Source organism: Cherax quadricarinatus, chromosome 10 (genome assembly GCF_038502225.1).
Source record: "Cherax quadricarinatus isolate ZL_2023a chromosome 10, ASM3850222v1, whole genome shotgun sequence".
NCBI classification, from domain to species: Eukaryota; Metazoa; Arthropoda; class Malacostraca; order Decapoda; family Parastacidae; genus Cherax; species Cherax quadricarinatus.
Window position 1 is genome coordinate 58,595,400 of NC_091301.1, and position 21,862 is coordinate 58,617,261.

A 21,862-nucleotide genomic window follows, 5' to 3' on the forward strand; every position below is an offset into this window, starting at 1 on the left:
ATTACCATGTTGTACACTTAAATTACTGCACATATTGTAACTACCAGCTTGTTTTTTTTGTTAAAGGAAATACAGATCATATAATTTCTGTTGTCTCTTGATTACCCCATGATTCATCCCATTACGACGAGGTATGCAGGCCATTCTACCTCTGTGTTAGTAATAGTAACTAATATGTGATGAGAATCACTTGATATGTGAGGATAACATGATTGTTAGGAAGTTCCTTGTAATATGTGTGGTCTACCACATGATAAGTTAGTAGTTTCTCAACATATATATAAAAGGATATCAAGAATTTTGAACAGTTGCTTATAAGTTTATGAATTGGTCTTTCTCTACCGAAAATGTCTTGAAGCCGCCATTTGCAACATGTAGAACTCTTAAGCCGGATGTTACTGCAGCTGCTATCCCACCACTGCAATCGCCTGTCCAAAATTCGAGTGTCTTTAGAGTGTGTGTAATCTAGTCGGGCCCCACCATAGTGTCATCATCTGCTCATCTTTCACTGGCACTCAGACTCCTCATTTAGCTGTGCCACGACACCACGCTAGTGCCAGGACCATTGAACCAGCTTATGACAAAGACTCGTTCAGTGTTTCGTCCAGATGACAGACAAAAATATTAAAGCTGAAGAATTAGACACATGTGCAACTTCTGGGTATCTTTATTGTAGACGTTTCGCCATCCAGTGGCTTTATCAATACAAATCCCACGGTATAATGGGAAGATTGTAGACCTATTTACAAAAGAGGAGGTAATGAGTCCCTGTCATCTTTGGAGTTCGTGATGAGCACCGAAGTCTTCATGTAATCATTATTGTATACAATTTGTACACAACCGTCATCAACCGGCAATGATCATTGTTACTCGGTTGATCACACTCTCTAGCAACGCAGTCTCTCATAAAAATGAATGCTTTGAAAATGAATTTGATCTATAAAGAATGCAAATTCAGAAATAATGGGAATTTTTAAAACATATTGGTATCGGTTCGTAAGAGAACGTATGAGGATTTTGATTAAGGTTTGGTCGGGTCCGTTAACTGAGAGGCTGTCACTGATGTAATTAAGCAGTTTGAAATTAAAAGCAGCCTAGGCTGAAATTTATGCTGGTCTGTAATCCTGGCTCCATGCAAATTCTTAAATCTATTTATGTAAATTAGCCTTTCATGAGATTATGTGGGATCCATCTTTGAATTTTGTATTCTCATAATATTCAACGAGTTAAAGCCTCAATATAGCATCATTTTCGCTTCTACAATGAATGTGCTCGCAGAAGAGAAGGATAATGAATGTTATTAATCCCATACCAACTCCATTCTATTTTCAAGCAATTACGTTAACGCAGTGATGGGATGCATCAACACAGCCGAAGAGGTCCAGGGATTCGATTATAATTAACGATTTTCCAAAATTCAGAACTGTAAATGAGAATTTCGGCCATTTACCGAAGACCATTCTCCTCAAATTTGATAAACCATTTAAAAAGTTAAATGAAAAATAAAGCAATAGATTTAGCACCAGTAATTGTTTTGGTGGAATAAATTCACGTTCGGGAAGGGAATAATTTGAGAGGAATTTGGCAATGGAGTTTTAGAAACTGCCGGATAAAGTCGCTGAAGCTGGTATCGAAGTCTCTTGCAGTGCTCTGGTTTTCAAGTCTATAAGATGCCTCACCTTACATAAGGTTTTGCGTCCAACTACCTCGACTCAACTCTTTCTAGAAACACCGGAAATATTTGTGTTATATTCCTACAGTTGAGAGTGGGATATTCATATGGCTAAACGGTTCGGTTTCGCATCTCGGCCAGTCGAACTATTGTTCTCTTCTTTAAAACCAGTTGTGTCTGAGGATGTATTGATTTGTTTACTGCTTGCGAGATTGATACCCAAATGGGAGAAGAATGAAATTAGTTTCTGAGCTTACCACTATCTGAATGAGGCCGGTGTTAGGGGAATCATGTCTAGTGTTCCCAATGAACACCTTACTTCTTATACCATGGTGATATATCTATATCTATATCTATCTATCTATCTATCTATCTATTTATCTATCTATCTATCTATCTATCTTTTTTTTTTTTTAACAAGTCGGCCGTCTCCCACCGAGGCAGGGTGACCCAAAAAAGAAAGAAAATCCCCAAAAAGAAAATACTTTCATCATTATTCAACACTTTCACCACACTCACACATAATCACTATTTTTGCAGAGGTGCTCAGAATACAACAGTTTAGAAGCATATACGTATAAAGATACACAACATATCCCTCCAAACTGCCAATATCCTAAACCCCTCCTTTAGAGTGCAGGCATTGTACTTCCGATTTCCAGGACTCAAGTCCGACTATATGAAAATAACCGGTTTACCTGAATCCCTTCACTAAATATTACCCTGCTCACACTCCAACAGATCGTCAAGTCCCAAGTACCATTCGTCTCCATTCACTCCTATCTAACACGCTCACGCACGCTTGCTGGAAGTCCAAGCCCCTTGCCAACAAAACCTCCTTTACCCCCTCTCTCCAACCCTTTCGAGGACGACCCCTACCTCGCCTTCCTTCCCCTATAGATTTTTATGCTTTCCATGTCATTCTACTTTGATCCATTCTCTCTAAATGACCAAACCACCTCAACAACCCCTCTTCTGCCCTCTGACTAATACTTTTATTAACTCCACACCTTTTCCTAATTTCCACACTCCGAATTTTCTGCATAATATTTACACCACACATTGCCCTTAGACAGGACATCTCCACTGCCTCCAACCGTCTCCTCGCTGCTGCACTTACCACCCAAACTTCACACCCATATAAGAGTGCTGGTACTACTATACTTTCATACGTTCCTTCTTTGCCTCCATAGATAATGTTTTTTGACTCCACATATACCTCAACGCACCACTCACCTTTTTTCCCTCATCAATTCTATGATTAGCCTCATCCTTCATAAATCCATCTGCCGACACGTCAACTCCCAAGTATCTGAAAACATTCACTTCTTCCATACTCCTCCTCCCCAATTTGATATCCATCTATCTATCTATCTATCTATCTATCTATATATATATATATATATATATATATATATATATATATATATATATATATATATATATATATATATATATATATATATATATATATATATATATATATATATATATATATATATATATATATATATATATATATATATATATATATATATATATATATATATATATATATATTTTAAACACGGTAGTTACGTTCCTGAAACACCGTGTTTGGTAAAACCGTGTTAGGTGAACTGAAGAACTTATGGGAAAAATAGGGTTATGTTCCTGAGAGTCCCAATAAAGCCAAACAACTTTTTTTTAGGCCTCCACATCTTACAAAAATAAAAGTGAATATATAATATCATTTCATTGTTGTGATGTATTATGTTGTTTTTACTGCTTAAAACTACAGATGTAACAGAAATAATAGAATTTCTTACCTTAAATTGTTGGTGCTGGTGTTTGTGGATGATTGTGATGATTGTGATGATTGTGATGATTGTGATAATTGTGATGATTGTGATGATTGTGATGATTGTGATGATTGTGAAAAAAGTGAAGAGTTATGCTGGGCTGAGGTGGATGGTTGAGGTTCCGGTACTGAAGTTGATGGTTGTACTGGAGTGTCTAACTTTGTCAATTAGTCAATCAAGTCGTTCAACAAGTCAGTCAAGTGATTCTGTAAGTCAGTCAAGTTATTCAGTAAGTCAGTCAAGTCGTTCAGTAATTCAGTCAAGTGGTTCAGTAAGTCAGTCAAGTCATTCAGTAAGTCAATCAAGTCATTCAGTAAGTCAGTCAAGACATTCAGTAAGTAAGTCAAGTCATTCAGTAAGTCAGTCAAGTCATTCAGTAAGTCAGTCAAGTCGTTCAGTAAGTCAGTCAATTCATTCAGTAAGTCATTCAGTAAGTCAGTCAAGTTGTTCACTAAGTCAGTCAAGTCGTTCAGCAAGACAGTCAAGTCATTCAGTAAGTCAGTCAATTCATTCAGTCAAGTCATTCAGTAAGTCAGTCAGTTGGTAGATACAAAATATAGCAATTAAAAGATCAAAACACAATTCACAATCACAAGCTTGTAGCAGAGAAGTTGGACTGGACAAGTATGAAGTGAGAATGTTTTGATTGTTGGGTGGTGTCTGGGGGGGGGGGGGTAGCTGGGGAGGGGGGGAGGTCTCCCCAGCTGAACCACAACAAGGCGGCCGCTTGAGGAAAAGGGAAGTTGATTTTACCTTCCCACAAACTGAATTGTGTTAAATTCTTCATAAGACGTGTTACATAAAATTGTGCCTCAATTCTTCAGTCGTGCTATACTCAAATCGTGCCAAATAAACTCGTGCTAAATATATCTATATAAATATATATATATATATATATATATATATATATATATATATATATATATATATATATATATATATATATATATATATATATATATATTTTATTTATTAACACATCGGCCGATTCCCACCAAGGCAGGGTGGCCTGAAAAAAAAAAAACTTTCATCATCATTCACTCCATCATTGTCTTGCCAGAAGGGTGCTCTACACTACAGCTTATAAAACTGCAACATTAACACCCCTCCTTCTGAGTGCAGACACTGTACTTCCCATTTCCAGGACTCAAGTCCGGCCTGCCGATTTCCGTGAATCCCTTCGTAAATGTTACTTTGCTCACATTCCAACAGTACGTCAAGTATTAAAAACCATTTGTCTCCATTCACTCCTATCAAATACCTTCATGCATGCTTGCTGGAAGTCCAAGTCCCTCGCACACAAAACCTCCTTTACCCCTTCCTTCCAACCTTTCCTTGGCCGACCCCTACCCCGCCAACCCTCCAATACAGATTTATACACTCTTGAAGTCATTCTGTTTAGTTTCATTCTCTCTACATGTCCAAACCACCTCAACAACCCTTCCTCAGTTCTCTGGACAACAGTTTTGGCAATCCTGCACCTCCTCCTAACTTCCAAACTACGAATTCTCTGCGGTATATTCACACCACACATTGCCCTCAGACATGACATCTCCATTGCCTCCAGCCTTCTCCTTGCTGCAACATTCATCACCCATGCTTTTCACCCATATAAGAGCGCTGGTAAAACTATACTCTCATATATTCCCCTCTTTGCCTCCAAGGACAAAGTTCTTTGTCTCCACAGACTCCCAAGTGCACCGCTCATCCTTTTTCCCTCATCAATTCTATGATTCACCTCATCTTTCATAGACCCATCTGCTGACACATCCACTCCCAGATATCTGAATACATTCACCTCCTCCATAGTCTCTCCCTCCAATCTGACATCCAATCTATTGTCACCTAATCTTTTCGTAATCATCATAATCTTACTCTTTCCTACATTCACTTTTAATTTTCTTCTTTTACATACCCTACCAAATTCATCCACCAACCTCTGCAACTTCTCTTCAGAATCTCCCAAGTACACAGTGTCATCATCAAACAGCAACTGTTTGTAGATGAATGGTTCAGAGAACCGACATGTTGATAAATTAGACACATGTGCAACTCTTGGGTATCTTTATTGAGGAAACGTTTCGCCACACAGTGGCTTCATCAGTCCATACAAAGGAGAATCTTGAAGAACAGGAGGAGAATGAGGCAATCAGTCCCTCAACCTTGAGTCGATGTGGTCAGTCCATCAGTCTTGATTGATTCAAGATTGATGGACTGACCTATACAAAATTCAATCAAAGGGCTCCCATTATCCTTTACACCTGGCACCCCAAACTTACCTACCACACCGAGTGAATATCAAATGGTATACAATACCGACAGGTATTGTATACCATTTGATATTCACTCTGTCAGACACTGCAACACAATGGCATCTTGGTACAGAAGAGAAAACACCTTGGACAACTTTTTCAAGTGAGAACTGTTTGATCTGAGAGGGACATGACTTCTCAGTGGCTACATTCTCAGTACTACTACTACTCTGCACCTCTCCTTCCGACAGTATTGAAGTCTCAACACTGTCGCTTGATCTTCAGTTAGTTCCAGACTTTGGAACAGAACTTCTCCAGGCTGAGGGACTGACAACCTCAAATCTACGACTTCAAGGGTGATGGACTGATTACATCGTCTTCACATCTCTACTGCTACCACCTACTTTCTGTACTCGACTGAAGAAACCTACTGTGTAGGCGAAACGTTTCGAAATAAAGTTGCCTAAATGTTGCCTATGTGTCTTATCTACCAACCTACCACACCCTCTCTTAATGTTTCTCCTACTTTAGCATTTAGGTCCCCTACCACAATTACTCTCTCACTTGGTTCAAAGGTTCCTATGCATTCGCTTAACATTTCCCAAAATCTCCCTCTCTCCTCTACACTCCACTATTCTCCAGTTGCCTACACTCTTATTATGAGCCATTTTAAATCCGACCCATATTTTAATTCACAGATTTATATTCCCTCTTCTCCTTCTATAACTGATTCTTCAACATTATTGCTACCCTTTCCTTAGCTCTAATTCTCTCAGATACTCCTGACTTAATTCCATTTATTTCTCCCCACTGAAACCTACCTCCTTCACCTTTGTTTCGCTTAGAGCCAGGACATCCAACTTCTTTTCATTCATAACATCAGCAATCATCTCTTACTTGTCATCTGCACTACATCCACGCACATTCAAGCATTCCAATTTTATAAAGTTTTTCTTCTTCTCTTTTTAAGTGAATGTTTACAATATGCAATAAGATCACAGTTAACAGGTGATATCTCAGTATGCAAAACTACTACTGTGAAATAATAGGGAAATTCCAAGCGCTGAAGCATTAAGACTTTTTACTTATTCAATGATATATATATATATATATATATATATATATATATATATATATATATATATATATATATATATATATATATATATATATATATACATATATATATGGGGTCCACCTCTGGTGTAAATTGTGGGACCCATAGCCTCGGAGAAGTGGATAAAAAGGTTTCAAGGAAGAATATTTGGATTTCTTCCTGAAGCCGTTTGAATATTCCACTTTCTCTATCACCCCATCTTTTCATTTTTTTTACCAATAGGCATATTTTATGACACAACATGGTACAGAAGATTTAGGCTATACACTGCAGATACAAAGACGGCACATACAGTACATGAGGTGTGAGAGACACATGTCTAGTGCACAATGTCACGTGTTTGTCACTGATTACAATGCGAAAATCTCATCCAGCTCCTCAGAGCTGAGATGCGTGCCCAAAATACAGCAGGCATATACCCCTCTGAACGGCCGCACTGAGTTGTTGGAACAGAAAACTAGCTGCCCTGGGATCCCTAGTTGCCCTGATGAGTTTTTTGCCTAGCTCCTGTGACCCAAGGGTCTCTGAGCCTATGAGAACAAACATATAATGATGGGCAAGTTCTCCATATTTTCTAGACTTTTGGAACTCCCTGAAGCTGGCAGCTGCCCCTCCTTCCTCCCTGGTATATTGGAGATAGGTATCAGCCAAGGTAGATGCACATGTGTAGTCCCACACCACATGCCTACCGTCTGTCCAGGACGCTTTTGTGACGCTTTTGTCTGCCATCAGATCTGCATAGTTGGGGTGGCTCCCTTACTGCTGGGCATCTTGTTGTTCTGAGGCTCCTCTTGATAATGTTATTAACCTCCTCATGTCTTGCAATCTTTCCCTCAGATTTACAGCACCTGTGTTCTGCGAGAATAGGGGCAGCAAGTCGAAGGGCAACACCAATGCGGGTTTGTCTGTGGGTCGAGACGTGTGCCAAGGCTGGAGTTAGGAACAGTCAGCAGAAAGTCCCCTGCATGAGGAGCTCTCACTGCCAGGAGACGGGTTCTATCCTTCCCTGACACACTCTGAAGCATTGTCGAGGCTATATTCTCCACTATTGGACCATCCTAGTGCGACTGTTTGTAGTTGTTGGGGGAGCAGGTCTTGTTTCAGAGCCCGTTAGATTATCCCAGATCATGGCTCCGTCAATGAACTTTTGGTCCTGGACTCCAATCTTGTCCCTATGATATTTAGAGAGAATCGCTGCTACAAGCCCTCTGGATGCTATGCATGAGGACAGAAAAGCAGGTAGCACAATCTGTGATGACTTGCGTACACCAATGCCTCCTACTCTGACTGGAAGTGTAGCTTGGTTTCACTGCCTGTCTTCTAGAGTAAGGTTAAGTACTTCCATGAAAAGCTGCCTCAGGATACTGTCATATTCGTGCAGTATAGGGTGGGTTATCACATGAAGGTGCATATCTTAGGAAATATGTCACCTGGGCAGACTCAAGCACTTTGTGAGAAGGTGCAAGGCATCGTGGGTGTCAAGATTGCCTATTCGTTGTTCCATTCTCTTCAACTCTTCTAATTTCTTCCTGAAAATTGTGTCAATGGCATCGCTTCCCAGAGGCGTTCAAAGCAAGACACTATATGTAGGGGCAATGACTGATGCTCCTGGTAGTTTGGATCTCACTGCATTTATCACTTGTTGACTGACTGAGATGATTTCACATTTGGATGGATTCAGGATGAGACCCATTTCCTGTCCCCATGTCATCACCTGTGTAAGATCATCTAGGAGCGACGCCTTTGTACCTGCTATTGTGCCATCGTCCAGGAACCAGATGTTTAGCTTACAGGTCAGTCTGACTGTGATTTCCCTAACTGCTATACAGAAAAGAAATAGTGCAAGAGGATCCCCTTTGCTGGACACCCTCCGATGATGTGATTTCATGCTCTCCAAAGAGGATCACTGATTCTTTGCTATATCCAGCAGAAACAAAGGGAACGACACCAGAGAAATGTTCTTGTACCGCTCCTAATACATCTCTTTTTACGAGATTAAATGCATTCTTGAAGTCTAACTTTACCACTGCATTGTCCTCAGGCAGGTTGTTGATATACGCTCTTGATGCATGAACCGCTGCTTCACTTCCTTGAGAGACCCCAAAGCCAAGCTGGTTTAGTTGAAGTATCATGGCTGCCTCTGCGCGAATGCTTCGGACAGCAGCTTTGGAAACGAGGCGGTGAAAAGTGGTGCCCACTGCAATACGCCAAATTCCTCCATCCTTCTCTTTAAGTGCACCAAAAAGAAAGGTTTAATGTCGTCAGGAATTCTGACTTGAAAAAGTTGTACAACTTTTTGAAAAAGTTGTACAACTTTTTCAAGTGAGAATTGTTTGATCTGAGAGGGACATGACTTCTCAGTGGCTACATTCTCACTACTACTACTCTGCACCTCTGCTTCCGACAGTATTAAGTCTCAACACTGTCACTTGATCTTCAGTTAGTTCCAGACCATGGAACATAACTTCTCCAGGGTGAGAGACTGACAACCTAAATTCTACGACTTAAAGGGTGATGAACTGATTACATCGTCTTCACATCTCTACTGTTCCTGCCTACTTTCTGTACTCGGCTGAAGAAGCCTATGTGTAGGCGAAACGTTTCAGAATAAAGTTGCCTAAATGTTGCCTATGTGTTTTATCTGCCAAGATATTGTCTGATGAGATGAGATCTGTTGGAGTGGGTTCAGGTGCCTGAGGTGGCTCTGGATTATCACTTTCCACAGGAGGACATCCTGAACCAGAGCAACTACCGTGTTTGCGGAGGAAACCATTAGAGTTGGAACAACGAAGCTGTAAGCATGACCAACACTTGCTTCTCATGGTAGTGCCAGCCGTGCCATTTCCCTGGCTGCTTTCTTCCTCCTGGTTGGCATCCATTTACCTAGACTAGACTGTAGGAGTGGAGTACGACATTCTGAGTGGGTATGGTGCGTGGAAGGTAGTGAACTTGACTGCGGTGGAGTTTGAGGGGCTGGCGAGGGGCTGGCGAGGGGCTTGGAGGGGAAGGGGAAAACTGCTGCTGGGAACCGGGTGGGGGAGGCGCAGGTTGTTGGTTGGGGTTAGCCCGGGGAGAGGGATGAGGGGAGTACAATACATATAAATTTGCACACTATGTATATTATTCACACTGTCTTACAATACACACGACATTATTTGTTTCCCATATAAGGATGGAAAGCAGATTGCCTGGGACTACACCTGTGCTGCCACATTGGCAGACACCTACTTGCCATACTCTGTAGTGGAAGGGGGTGGAGCTGCCAGCCACAGGGAGACCCAGAAGATCCGAAAATATGAAGACCTTCCCCCTTGCTATAACTTCATTCCAATAGGGTCGGAGACCCTTGGAGCATGGGGCAAGTGTGCTCTAAAGTTCCTCAAAGAGCTGGGTGAAAAGCTCATCATAGAAACCAAGGACCACAGGGCGACCAGCTTCCTCTTTCAGAGACTCAGTGTTGCGATCCAGAGAGGAAATGCCTGCAGCATTCTGGGCACGCGGCCCACCGCAGGGGAGCTGGACGAAGTATTCGAGATGTAGCTCTGAGTTACCTATGTTGTTTTACTTTGTATCATATTTTTGTGAATGTTTCATCAATGTATTTTGTCTTTAAATAAAATATATATACATAATATAGGGGGTGGTAGGAGAAAATTCTCAAACAGCTTCAGGGAGAATCTTGAGTTTTCCCTGAAGCAAGTTTATTCTTTTCTCTGAGGATGAGGGTCCCCATTACAGTTCTAGAGGTGGTACCTCCCTATATTTTATATATATATATATATATATATATATATATATATATATATATATATATATATATATATATATATATATATATATATATATGTATATATATATATATATATATATATATATATATATATATATATATATATATATATATATATATATATATATATATATCATTAACACACTGGCCGATTCCCACCAAGGCAGGGTGGCCCGAAAAAGAAAAACTTTCATCATCATTCACTCCATCACCATCTTACCAGAGGTGCTTTACACTACAGTTTATAAAACTGCAACATTAACACCTCTCCTTCAGAGTGCAGACACTGTACTTCCCATCTCCAGGACTCAAGTCCAGGAGGTACCGCCTCTGGAGCTGCCCTGGGGACCCTCATCCTCAGAGAAAAGAATAAACTTGCTTCAGGGAAAACTCAAGGTTCTCCCTGAAGCTGTTTGAAAAAATTTCTCCTACCACCCCAGTTATTTAATATATATTGTATTTAAAGACAAAATACATTGACAAAATATATAGACAAAAATACAATAGGGAGTAAAACAACATAGAGAACAACACAGTGCTACATCTCGAATACTTCGTCCAGCTCCCCGGCGGTGGGCCGCGTGCTCAGAATGCTGTAGGCATTTTCCCTCTGGATCGCAACATTGAGTCTCCGAAAGAGGAAGCTGGCTGCCCTGTGATCCTTGGTTTCTATGATGAGTTTTTCACCCAGCTCTTTGAGGAACTTCAGAGCACACGTGCCTCATGCTCCAAGGGTATCCGGCCCTATTGGGTTAAAGTTATAGCAAGCGGTAAGGCTTTCATGTTTGCGGGTCTTCTAGGTCTCCCTGTGGCTGGCAGCTCCACCCATTTACAGCTACGGAGTATGGCAAACAGGTGTTAGCCAATGCGGCGGCACAGGTGTAGTCCCAGGCAATCTGCTTTCCATCCTTCCATGGTAGCATAGAGGCTCCATCAGGACGCTTTTGACTTCTGTCAGACCTCTGCACTTGGGGTTCCTGTTGAGCTGGGCAACGGTCTGTGGCGAGGCTTCTCTTTGTGATGTCGTTGACCTCCTCATGTCTGGCATATTTCCCTTCTGATGTGTGACACACGAGACCATGAGGTCCGAACTGATCAGCCGTCACCCTGCCGCAAATACACCTATGTTCGGTGAGGATGGGGGCGGCTAGGCAAAGAGCAACACCAATGCGATTGGCCTGTGGGTCGAGTCGAGTGCCCAGGGAGGAATTGGGAACAGCTTAAAGGAAATCTCCTGAGTGTGGTGCATTCACCGCTAGGAGACGAGCTTTGCCCTCTCCTGAAGCGTTAGTAAGCATCGCGTTAGGTGATTTTTTCCATGATCTGTTTGTCCCAGTGGGACTGTCTGTGCTCGCTGGGAGGAACTGGTCTACTGGAGGAGTCTGCAAGGGTGTCCCACCGCATCATTGCTTCAGTAAACCTGGGGTCTTGAGCTCCTACCACGTCTCTGAAGCATTGGGAGAGAGAGAGAAAGAGAGTGTGTATGTATCTGTCTGTGCTTGTTTCTGTGTCTGTGTGTATTTAAGCACATGCATATGTATATACATTTGCACACAAGCTTAAATACTCACGAATATATGTAGAATTATACATCTGCACACATACACATATAGAAAAAATTACATATACCATAAACAAATAAAAATACCTATGTATACATACACCCACAAAGAAAGAACACATGCAAAAATTCATGCCCTCAAACAAAAGTATACATGTTCATATATTTTGATGTATTGCAGTTTCATGACACCCTCCACTATTCTTTTTGAATACATTGAGGTAGAAGAGGCTGGGCTTATGGAATACAGGGATACCTTTCTTGCATAGAGAAAAAGTGGTATTTTAATGACCTTAAACTAGACGTATTTATGACGAGAAATATTTTAACCATCTTCCTATTGAAATAAAGAAGATTAAGAAGTATTACGAGACCCAGGGGAAGGTGAAGGAGAATATCCACTTAATATAAAGAAATCTGAAAGCTTTTCATGTCTTCTTGCATATTAATGAGACAGAAAGAAAACACCAACAATCATGTTTACCAAGTTTATGAATCGCATTTAGAAGGTAGGAGGTAAGTGTTTGCATAGAAGATAGCAGTTTATCACACGTTCCTGTTCCTTCACACTGAAGTTTTCCCTCCTTTCTCCTCTGGAAAGTTTACCCAGGATTCCTTCCTTTAGCCTGAGCTTTTCACAAAACTTCGGAATGGATCTATCACAGTGTGTCTGTGTCTTCCCAGTAGCGGTGCCACACACCAATCCTTACTCAAGTTTTTATTAAATAAATATCACAATCTCTCAGTTAAGAGGTGTGGGCAACTCGCCTTTTTATATTGTGACCCTCCCACTAGTAATCATATTCTGATTTTTCTGTTGTCTCCTCCTCACTAGTAACCGATAATCTGATATCTCTATTTCATCTTTACCCATTATCCTTCCCCATTTCTCTTCCCTCCACTTCTTGTCACACTCTTATGTTGACCAGTGTAACCTTCGCTAGGCTCCACATGAAGTTCTCGCACCTGAGTTTCCACTATAAGCAAAGGCCCCTTAACACCGATACAGCAGCCGACCGTCTTTCTCAGGATTCTTACATCTGAGATCCCCCCCATCCCCCCGAGGCAGGACCAGATTTCACCCAACCTCTGCAACCACATAAAACACACACACACACACAGTACCTTGGCTGACGAAGACATGAACCACCGCAGGTTGGGTGTTGGGAGCCACGCAGGTGTAGTTGCCTGAGTCCTTAGTGACAGCGTTGGCTATCACCAGACGTGAGGATGTCTTAGTGCCGTAGTCTATCGTGACGGTGACACCGCCCCTCTCAGTGTCGTAGTTGAGCAGACGATCGTTGTGCTTCCAGTACACCACGTGTGGAGGGATGGGTGTCTGCCAACCACAAGAAAAACAAGAGAATCAGTGTTTGGTAAGGTAGAGAGATGCAAACAAGTTTGGTAGAACAAATGTAGGTTACTACGTCGTATGAATTTTACTACTACGACTAAATTTATTATCACTATTATTATTATTATTATTATTATTATTATTATTATTATTATTATTATTATTATTATTATTATTATTATTATTATTATTATTATTATTATTATTTTCATTACCATTATTATTATTTTCATTACCATTAATTTCATTATTATTATTCTTATTTGTTTCATTAGTATTTTAATTACGATACATGTAAAGATGTGTGGGACACCAGATATAATGAGCGGTGGGGGCTACACCTCACCTTCCTGTATACAGGAGAACCCCGCTTGTACAGCAGGTTAGGTTCCGAGCTACTGCTGTAAAACGAATTCGTTGTAAATTGAAACATGGCCTTTTTCTCATTTTCAAATGCATATATAAGACTAATAACTTGTCTACACTATCATATATTAATTGAACAACAGAGCTAGGCTTAAATATTGCATATGCAGTACACACATTACGTACCTTAATAAAATATTTTTGTCCTGAGCTGATAGTGAGTGGAGAATTTATTTACTGTAAATCTGAATAAGTGAAGAATGGCAATAATTGAAAACCGCTGCATTAGCGATACGCCGTAAAGTGAAGCACTGTAAAATGGGGGCCCACTTGTAGTTTGATGTAATCAGTCTGTCGTTCTAGGCGCAAGATAATTAGTTTCTTAGCCTGAGACAGTAGCATGTGACCTCACTAGCAGCCTGCAGGTGAGGTCACCGGTGAGCTAGACGCTCCTAGTATTCGATTGTGGAAGCCTGCTACACAGACGAAACTTTTCGTCAGTAAATATTCCTAGTGATGTATATTTGTCTTACTTATCATATAGAGAGATTCTTAACTGTTCTAGTACCGATGATTGTGGAACCCTCACTCTCCTCACCTGCCCTGTGGAGTACCACTGCTTACCAGATATACACTGGATATTCACTCAAAAGTCCGAGTGTATATCCAGATGTTAACTAGCCCATAAATGGGTAAGATTTTGTAAAACTTGAAGCAGACTCCACCCACACAAACTGGACTCTGAGATCTGAACGTCACATTTAACAGGTGACCTACAAAAGAAGAAAAGCATCGAATCTCCCTGACCTGATGCAAGTTACTTACTATTAGAAATAATTTCCGTAGACAAATGAAACAAGAGCGTTCGTGGCACGGCAATCAGAGACCGTGGGAAGTAAAAAGAAGACTGCGACAGAAGCTCCGGTGAAGTTGGAAGACTTGAGGGAACGTGACTTGGTTAAGTTTGACCTCATCACAGCGTTTCATGTGTTGTTGGCAACGCTATTTGAGAACTTTCTGTGACCAACTCCCTTCTTCCCGCTTTTATTACATTTCGATTATGGTTTAGAGTTGTTTAATGTAATTAATAATAATATTAATAATAATAATAATAATAATAATAATAATAATAATAATAATAATAATAATCATAATAATAATAATAATAATAATAATAATAATAATAATAATAATAATAATGAAAATAATAAAAATTATAATGATAATATTTTTAATAAAAATAGCAATCTAACATATTACGAGAAATAACAGCAAAACAGAACTGTCTTTAATTTTCAACACAGTGACCATGAATGACTTTACACTTATTATTACGTTCATGAAGTTTTTCTCTTTCAATAGAAAAAATTGTTGCTCTTTAAACACTTTTTTGTAGTTGATTTGAGCTCATGATCATCCACGTAACGCGTCTCGTACATGTGCAACTACTGTTTGGGAAACAGGTGAAGGTCACACGGATCCGGATCTGTGGAAGAGGGTGGGTGCCACATCATCTTGAATCCAGAGTCTTGCAGATTCGGATCGCCTTTGGAACCCTTGAGGGGAGAGCATTGTTGAGAAGCAGGAAGTGTGCAATCGACAGTTTTCCTTGAAATATTTCACTGAGTGACTTTCACAGACGCCTAAGCAAATCAGTGCAACATTCACCCATGGATCTAGCAGGCATATAACGTGATTTCGAATACTCGCTCTGCATCGTTGAAAATTGTGGGCATGATCCTGAGCGCAATTTGTTGCACTACGAATTTTATTGGTGTCAAGAACTGGTGTGTTTCTACTGCTTTGAGAGTTGCTTGGGCTTCTTTACCTATTACAGACAGCTGCTAATTTTTTTTTTCACTCCAGATTCATCACCTCAAGAATCTCGTCCCAACATCGCATCCGGTTTCTCTTCATTTCCGGAGTCGACATTTTCAGTCCTATGATCACTAACTTATCTCACAGAAAAGTCAGTGAATATATTCACCTGAGCTTTAACTAATCCCAAGAGTGTTCACTGTCTGAGGTACCGTCACAATTTACTGGACGACCTCAATGTATTCCTGCTCAATCTACATTGAAGGCTTGACCCACCTGGGGTCGTCCTCGCCAGATTTCCTACCATGAAAAAATCCTGCAGCCGACCTGGTGACTATGGAATATGATGTAGACTGGTCGTGGTACACGTTGGTCATGCCAGCGTGAATATGATGTAGACTGGTCGTGGTACACGTTGGTCATGCCAGCGTGAATATGATGTAGACTGGTCGTGGTACACGTTGGTCATGCCAGCGTGAATATGATGTAGACTGGTCGTGGTGCACGTTGGTCATGCCAGCGTGAATATGATGTAGACTGGTCGTGGTGCACATTGGTCATGCCAGCGTGAATATGATGTAGACTGGTCGTGGTACACGTTGGTCATGCCAGCGTGAATATGATGTAGACTGGTCGTGGTACACGTTGGTCATGCCAGCGTGAATATGATGTAGACTGGTCGTGGTACACATTGGTCATGCCAGCGTGAATATGATGTAGACTGGTCGTGGTACACGTTGGTCATGCCAGCGTGAATATGATGTAGACTGGTCGTGGTACACGTTGGTCATGCCAGCGTGAATATGATGTAGACTGGTCGTGGTACACGTTGGTCATACCAGCGTGAATATGATGTAGACTGGTCGTGGTACACGTTGGTCATGCCAGCGTGAATATGATGTAGACTGGTCGTGGTACACGTTGGTCATGCCAGCGTGAATATGATGTAGACTGGTCGTGGTACACGTTGGTCATGCCAGCGTGAATATGATGTATTATTATTATTATTATAATCAAGGGGGAAGCGCTAAACCCAGAGGATTATACAGCGCCTGGGGGGGGATGTGGAAGGCATTCAGGCTTAATTCGGGGAACTGGAGCACAAATCCAATTCCCTAAATCAAGAGCCCCTCACCAACATCAAGGAACCTTCCTTGAGGGGAGAATATGATGTAGACTGGTCGTGGTACACGTTGGTCATGCCAGCGTGAATATGATGTAGACTGGTCGTGGTACACGTTGGTCATGCCAGCGTGAATATGATGTAGACTGGTCGTGGTACACGTTGGTCATGCCAGCGTGAATATGATGTAGACTGGTCGTGGTGCACGTTGGTCATGCCAGCGTGAATATGATGTAGACTGGTCGTGGTGCACATTGGTCATGCCAGCGTGAATATGATGTAGACTGGTCGTGGTACACGTTGGTCATGCCAGCGTGAATATGATGTAGACTGGTCGTGGTACACGTTGGTCATGCCAGCGTGAATATGATGTAGACTGGTCGTGGTACACATTGGTCATGCCAGCGTGAATATGATGTAGACTGGTCGTGGTACACGTTGGTCATGCCAGCGTGAATATGATGTAGACTGGTCGTGGTACACGTTGGTCATGCCAGCGTGAATATGATGTAGACTGGTCGTGGTACACGTTGGTCATGCCAGCGTGAATATGATGTAGACTGGTCGTGGTACACGTTGGTCATGCCAGCGTGAATATGATGTAGACTGGTCGTGGTACACGTTGGTCATGCCAGCGTGAATATGATGTAGACTGGTCGTGGTACACGTTGGTCATGCCAGCGTGAATATGATGTAGACTGGTCGTGGTACACGTTGGTCATGCCAGCGTGAATATGATGTAGACTGGTCGTGGTACACGTTGGTCATGCCAGCGTGAATATGATGTAGACTGGTCGTGGTACACGTTGGTCATGCCAGCGTGAATATGATGTAGACTGGTCGTGGTACACGTTGGTCATGCCAGCGTGAATATGATGTAGACTGGTCGTGGTACACGTTGGTCATGCCAGCGTGAATATGATGTAGACTGGTCGTGGTACACGTTGGTCATGCCAGCGTGAATATGATGTAGACTGGTCGTGGTACACGTTGGTCATGCCAGCGTGAATATGATGTAGACTGGTCGTGGTACACGTTGGTCATGCCAGCGTGAATATGATGTAGACTGGTCGTGGTACACGTTGGTCATGCCAGCGTGAATATGATGTAGACTGGTCGTGGTACACGTTGGTCATGCCAGCGTGAATATGATGTAGACTGGTCGTGGTACACGTTGGTCATGCCAGCGTGAATATGATGTAGACTGGTCGTGGTACACGTTGGTCATGCCAGCGTGAATATGATGTAGACTGGTCGTGGTACACGTTGGTCATGCCAGCGTGAATATGATGTAGACTGGTCGTGGTACACGTTGGTCATGCCAGCGTGAATATGATGTAGACTGGTCGTGGTACACGTTGGTCATGCCAGCGTGAATATGATGTAGACTGGTCGTGGTACACGTTGGTCATGCCAGCGTGAATATGATGTAGACTGGTCGTGGTACACGTTGGTCATGCCAGCGTGAATATGATGTAGACTGGTCGTGGTACACGTTGGTCATGCCAGCGTGAATATGATGTAGACTGGTCGTGGTACACGTTGGTCATGCCAGCGTGAATATGATGTAGACTGGTCGTGGTACACGTTGGTCATGCCAGCGTGAATATGATGTAGACTGGTCGTGGTACACGTTGGTCATGCCAGCGTGAATATGATGTAGACTGGTCGTGGTACACGTTGGTCATGCCAGCGTGAATATGATGTAGACTGGTCGTGGTACACGTTGGTCATGCCAGCGTGAATATGATGTAGACTGGTCGTGGTACACGTTGGTCATGCCAGCGTGAATATGATGTAGACTGGTCGTGGTACACGTTGGTCATGCCAGCGTGAATATGATGTAGACTGGTCGTGGTACACGTTGGTCATGCCAGCGTGAATATGATGTAGACTGGTCGTGGTACACGTTGGTCATGCCAGCGTGAATATGATGTAGACTGGTCGTGGTACACGTTGGTCATGCCAGCGTGAATATGATGTAGACTGGTCGTGGTACACGTTGGTCATGCCAGCGTGAATATGATGTAGACTGGTCGTGGTACACGTTGGTCATGCCAGCGTGAATATGATGTAGACTGGTCGTGGTACACGTTGGTCATGCCAGCGTGAATATGATGTAGACTGGTCGTGGTACACGTTGGTCATGCCAGCGTGAATATGATGTAGACTGGTCGTGGTACACGTTGGTCATGCCAGCGTGAATATGATGTAGACTGGTCGTGGTACACGTTGGTCATGCCAGCGTGAATATGATGTAGACTGGTCGTGGTACACGTTGGTCATGCCAGCGTGAATATGATGTAGACTGGTCGTGGTACACGTTGGTCATGCCAGCGTGAATATGATGTAGACTGGTCGTGGTACACGTTGGTCATGCCAGCGTGAATATGATGTAGACTGGTCGTGGTACACGTTGGTCATGCCAGCTTGAATATGATGTAGACTGGTCGTGGTACACGTTGGTCATGCCAGCGTGAATATGATGTAGACTGGTCGTGGTACACGTTGGTCATGCCAGCGTGAATATGATGTAGACTGGTCGTGGTACACGTTGGTCATGCCAGCGTGAATATGATGTAGACTGGTCGTGGTACACGTTGGTCATGCCAGCGTGAATATGATGTAGACTGGTCGTGGTACACGTTGGTCATGCCAGCGTGAATATGATGTAGACTGGTCGTGGTACACGTTGGTCATGCCAGCGTGAATATGATGTAGACTGGTCGTGGTACACGTTGGTCATGCCAGCGTGAATATGATGTAGACTGGTCGTGGTACACGTTGGTCATGCCAGCGTGAATATGATGTAGACTGGTCGTGGTACACGTTGGTCATGCCAGCGTGAATATGATGTAGACTGGTCGTGGTACACGTTGGTCATGCCAGCGTGAATATGATGTAGACTGGTCGTGGTACACGTTGGTCATGCCAGCGTGAATATGATGTAGACTGGTCGTGGTACACGTTGGTCATGCCAGCGTGAATATGATGTAGACTGGTCGTGGTACACGTTGGTCATGCCAGCGTGAATATGATGTAGACTGGTCGTGGTACACGTTGGTCATGCCAGCGTGAATATGATGTAGACTGGTCGTGGTACACGTTGGTCATGCCAGCGTGAATATGATGTAGACTGGTCGTGGTACACGTTGGTCATGCCAGCGTGAATATGATGTAGACTGGTCGTGGTACACGTTGGTCATGCCAGCGTGAATATGATGTAGACTGGTCGTGGTACACGTTGGTCATGCCAGCGTGAATATGATGTAGACTGGTCGTGGTACACGTTGGTCATGCCAGCGTGAATATGATGTAGACTGGTCGTGGTACACGTTGGTCATGCCAGCGTGAATATGATGTAGACTGGTCGTGGTACACGTTGGTCATGCCAGCGTGAATATCTCAGGTGTGATTTTTCTCTAGTGTTAAAAATTCAATAACAGCGTGTGCTTGAATCTGATGTTTTTTTTAGAATTCATTATTACTCGGATTTGCATCAGCAACATAGATAATTATTCACAAAAGTAAGACACTTATAATTTGCTGGTGTTAACAACATTGGGACTAGCCAAGGAGTCGAACCCATGCTCCTTTGGCCAGCCTCATGGTGAGCGAAAGACAGATGACGCTCTAGTCCACGGGACGGAGAATTGTAAGGTCCCATACACTAGAGCATCATCTGACTTTCGCTCATCACGAGGCGGGCCAAAGCAGCATGGGTTCGACTCCTTGGCTAGTCGCAGTGTTGTTATTGATCAAAACCACTCGTCCGTGGGTACTATATATAAATATATATGTATATATATATATATATATATATATATATATATATATATATATATATATATATATATATATATATATATATATATATATATATATATATATATATATATATATATATATATATATATATAAATATCTGTGTGTGTGTGTGTGTGTGTACAGTAAATAATGTTGAAATTGTGTCAACGAACTTATCACTATACAACAAATAACGTCTCGACTGGCTTTCCTCAGATCTTAACAAAAAACAATGTCTAAGTTAATAAGAATCACCTTTCTCAACTAACTTTGGCCCGAACTTAACGCACTTTAATCTGCAGATTGCGAACTTTCGACGCACTTTCTTGACATGTGAGACACGCAATCCACTTCAACTTTCTGCAGCAAGGACTACTGTGTCCTGAAGAACTGGGCAGTAATGCCGGTGACCGAATTTATATCTAAGGAACTGACCGCTCTCCCTTGTCTTGGGTCGATCCTGATTGCATTCCCTTCCCATTCCAGGTACTGTATTGTATTGCATTATCCCCAGACTGGTCTAGCACTCGCCCCAGGAACGTAATAATAATAATAATAATGATAATAATAATAATAATAATAATAATAATAATAATAATAATAATAATAATAATAATAATAATAATAATAATAAAAATCCGACACATCAACTAATTAGTGGAAGAATGTTGTTTTGGTATCATAAAACACTGGATGACCTTCAGTAAATTTAGTAAAAAAAATAATTTTGCACCTGAAGCCACTTCGTGTTCATTTCTCGGACTAAAATCTCGTGCTGTTGGTGTTCTCGTCTAAATTCATATGTTCGTGTTCGTTTTGTGTCGATTGTAACGTGATGATATTTTTTTTACTCTGAATTCACTCCGTGGCGTTCCTTTAGTGTCACTTTAGTGCCTTAAGTCACACACTGCTGTGACTTTAGACTGTTGTCAAGCCTAAAAGTTTCTGCAGTATAGAATAAAGAGGTTCTAGCTAACGGTCCAAGACGATCCGGAACGTCGTCATAAGATCCAGTCTCCTATGTATGTGTGCTGCTAAAAAAATTCGCATGATTCTTATCAACTTGTAGGTACAATATAGCAACATATTGTAGGTACAATATAGCAACATATTGTAGGTACAATACAGCAACATATTGTAGGTACAATAGAGCAACATATT

General features: G+C 41.9%; 1 protein-coding gene across 1 annotated transcript in view; it reads right to left on the reverse strand.

The window, feature by feature from the left end:
• LOC128687830 (uncharacterized) overlaps positions 1 to 16,700 on the reverse strand; it is a 79,734-nt gene extending 63,034 nt beyond the window's left edge. Inside the window, exons 1-2 of the mRNA XM_070083834.1 lie at positions 16,611 to 16,700; positions 13,359 to 13,572 (exon numbers count right to left, since the gene is read on the reverse strand). Coding sequence (XP_069939935.1) covers positions 13,359 to 13,572; positions 16,611 to 16,700 — 304 coding nt within the window. The remainder of the gene's footprint in view (positions 1 to 13,358; positions 13,573 to 16,610) is intronic.
• Positions 16,701 to 21,862: the final 5,162 nt, after the last annotated feature.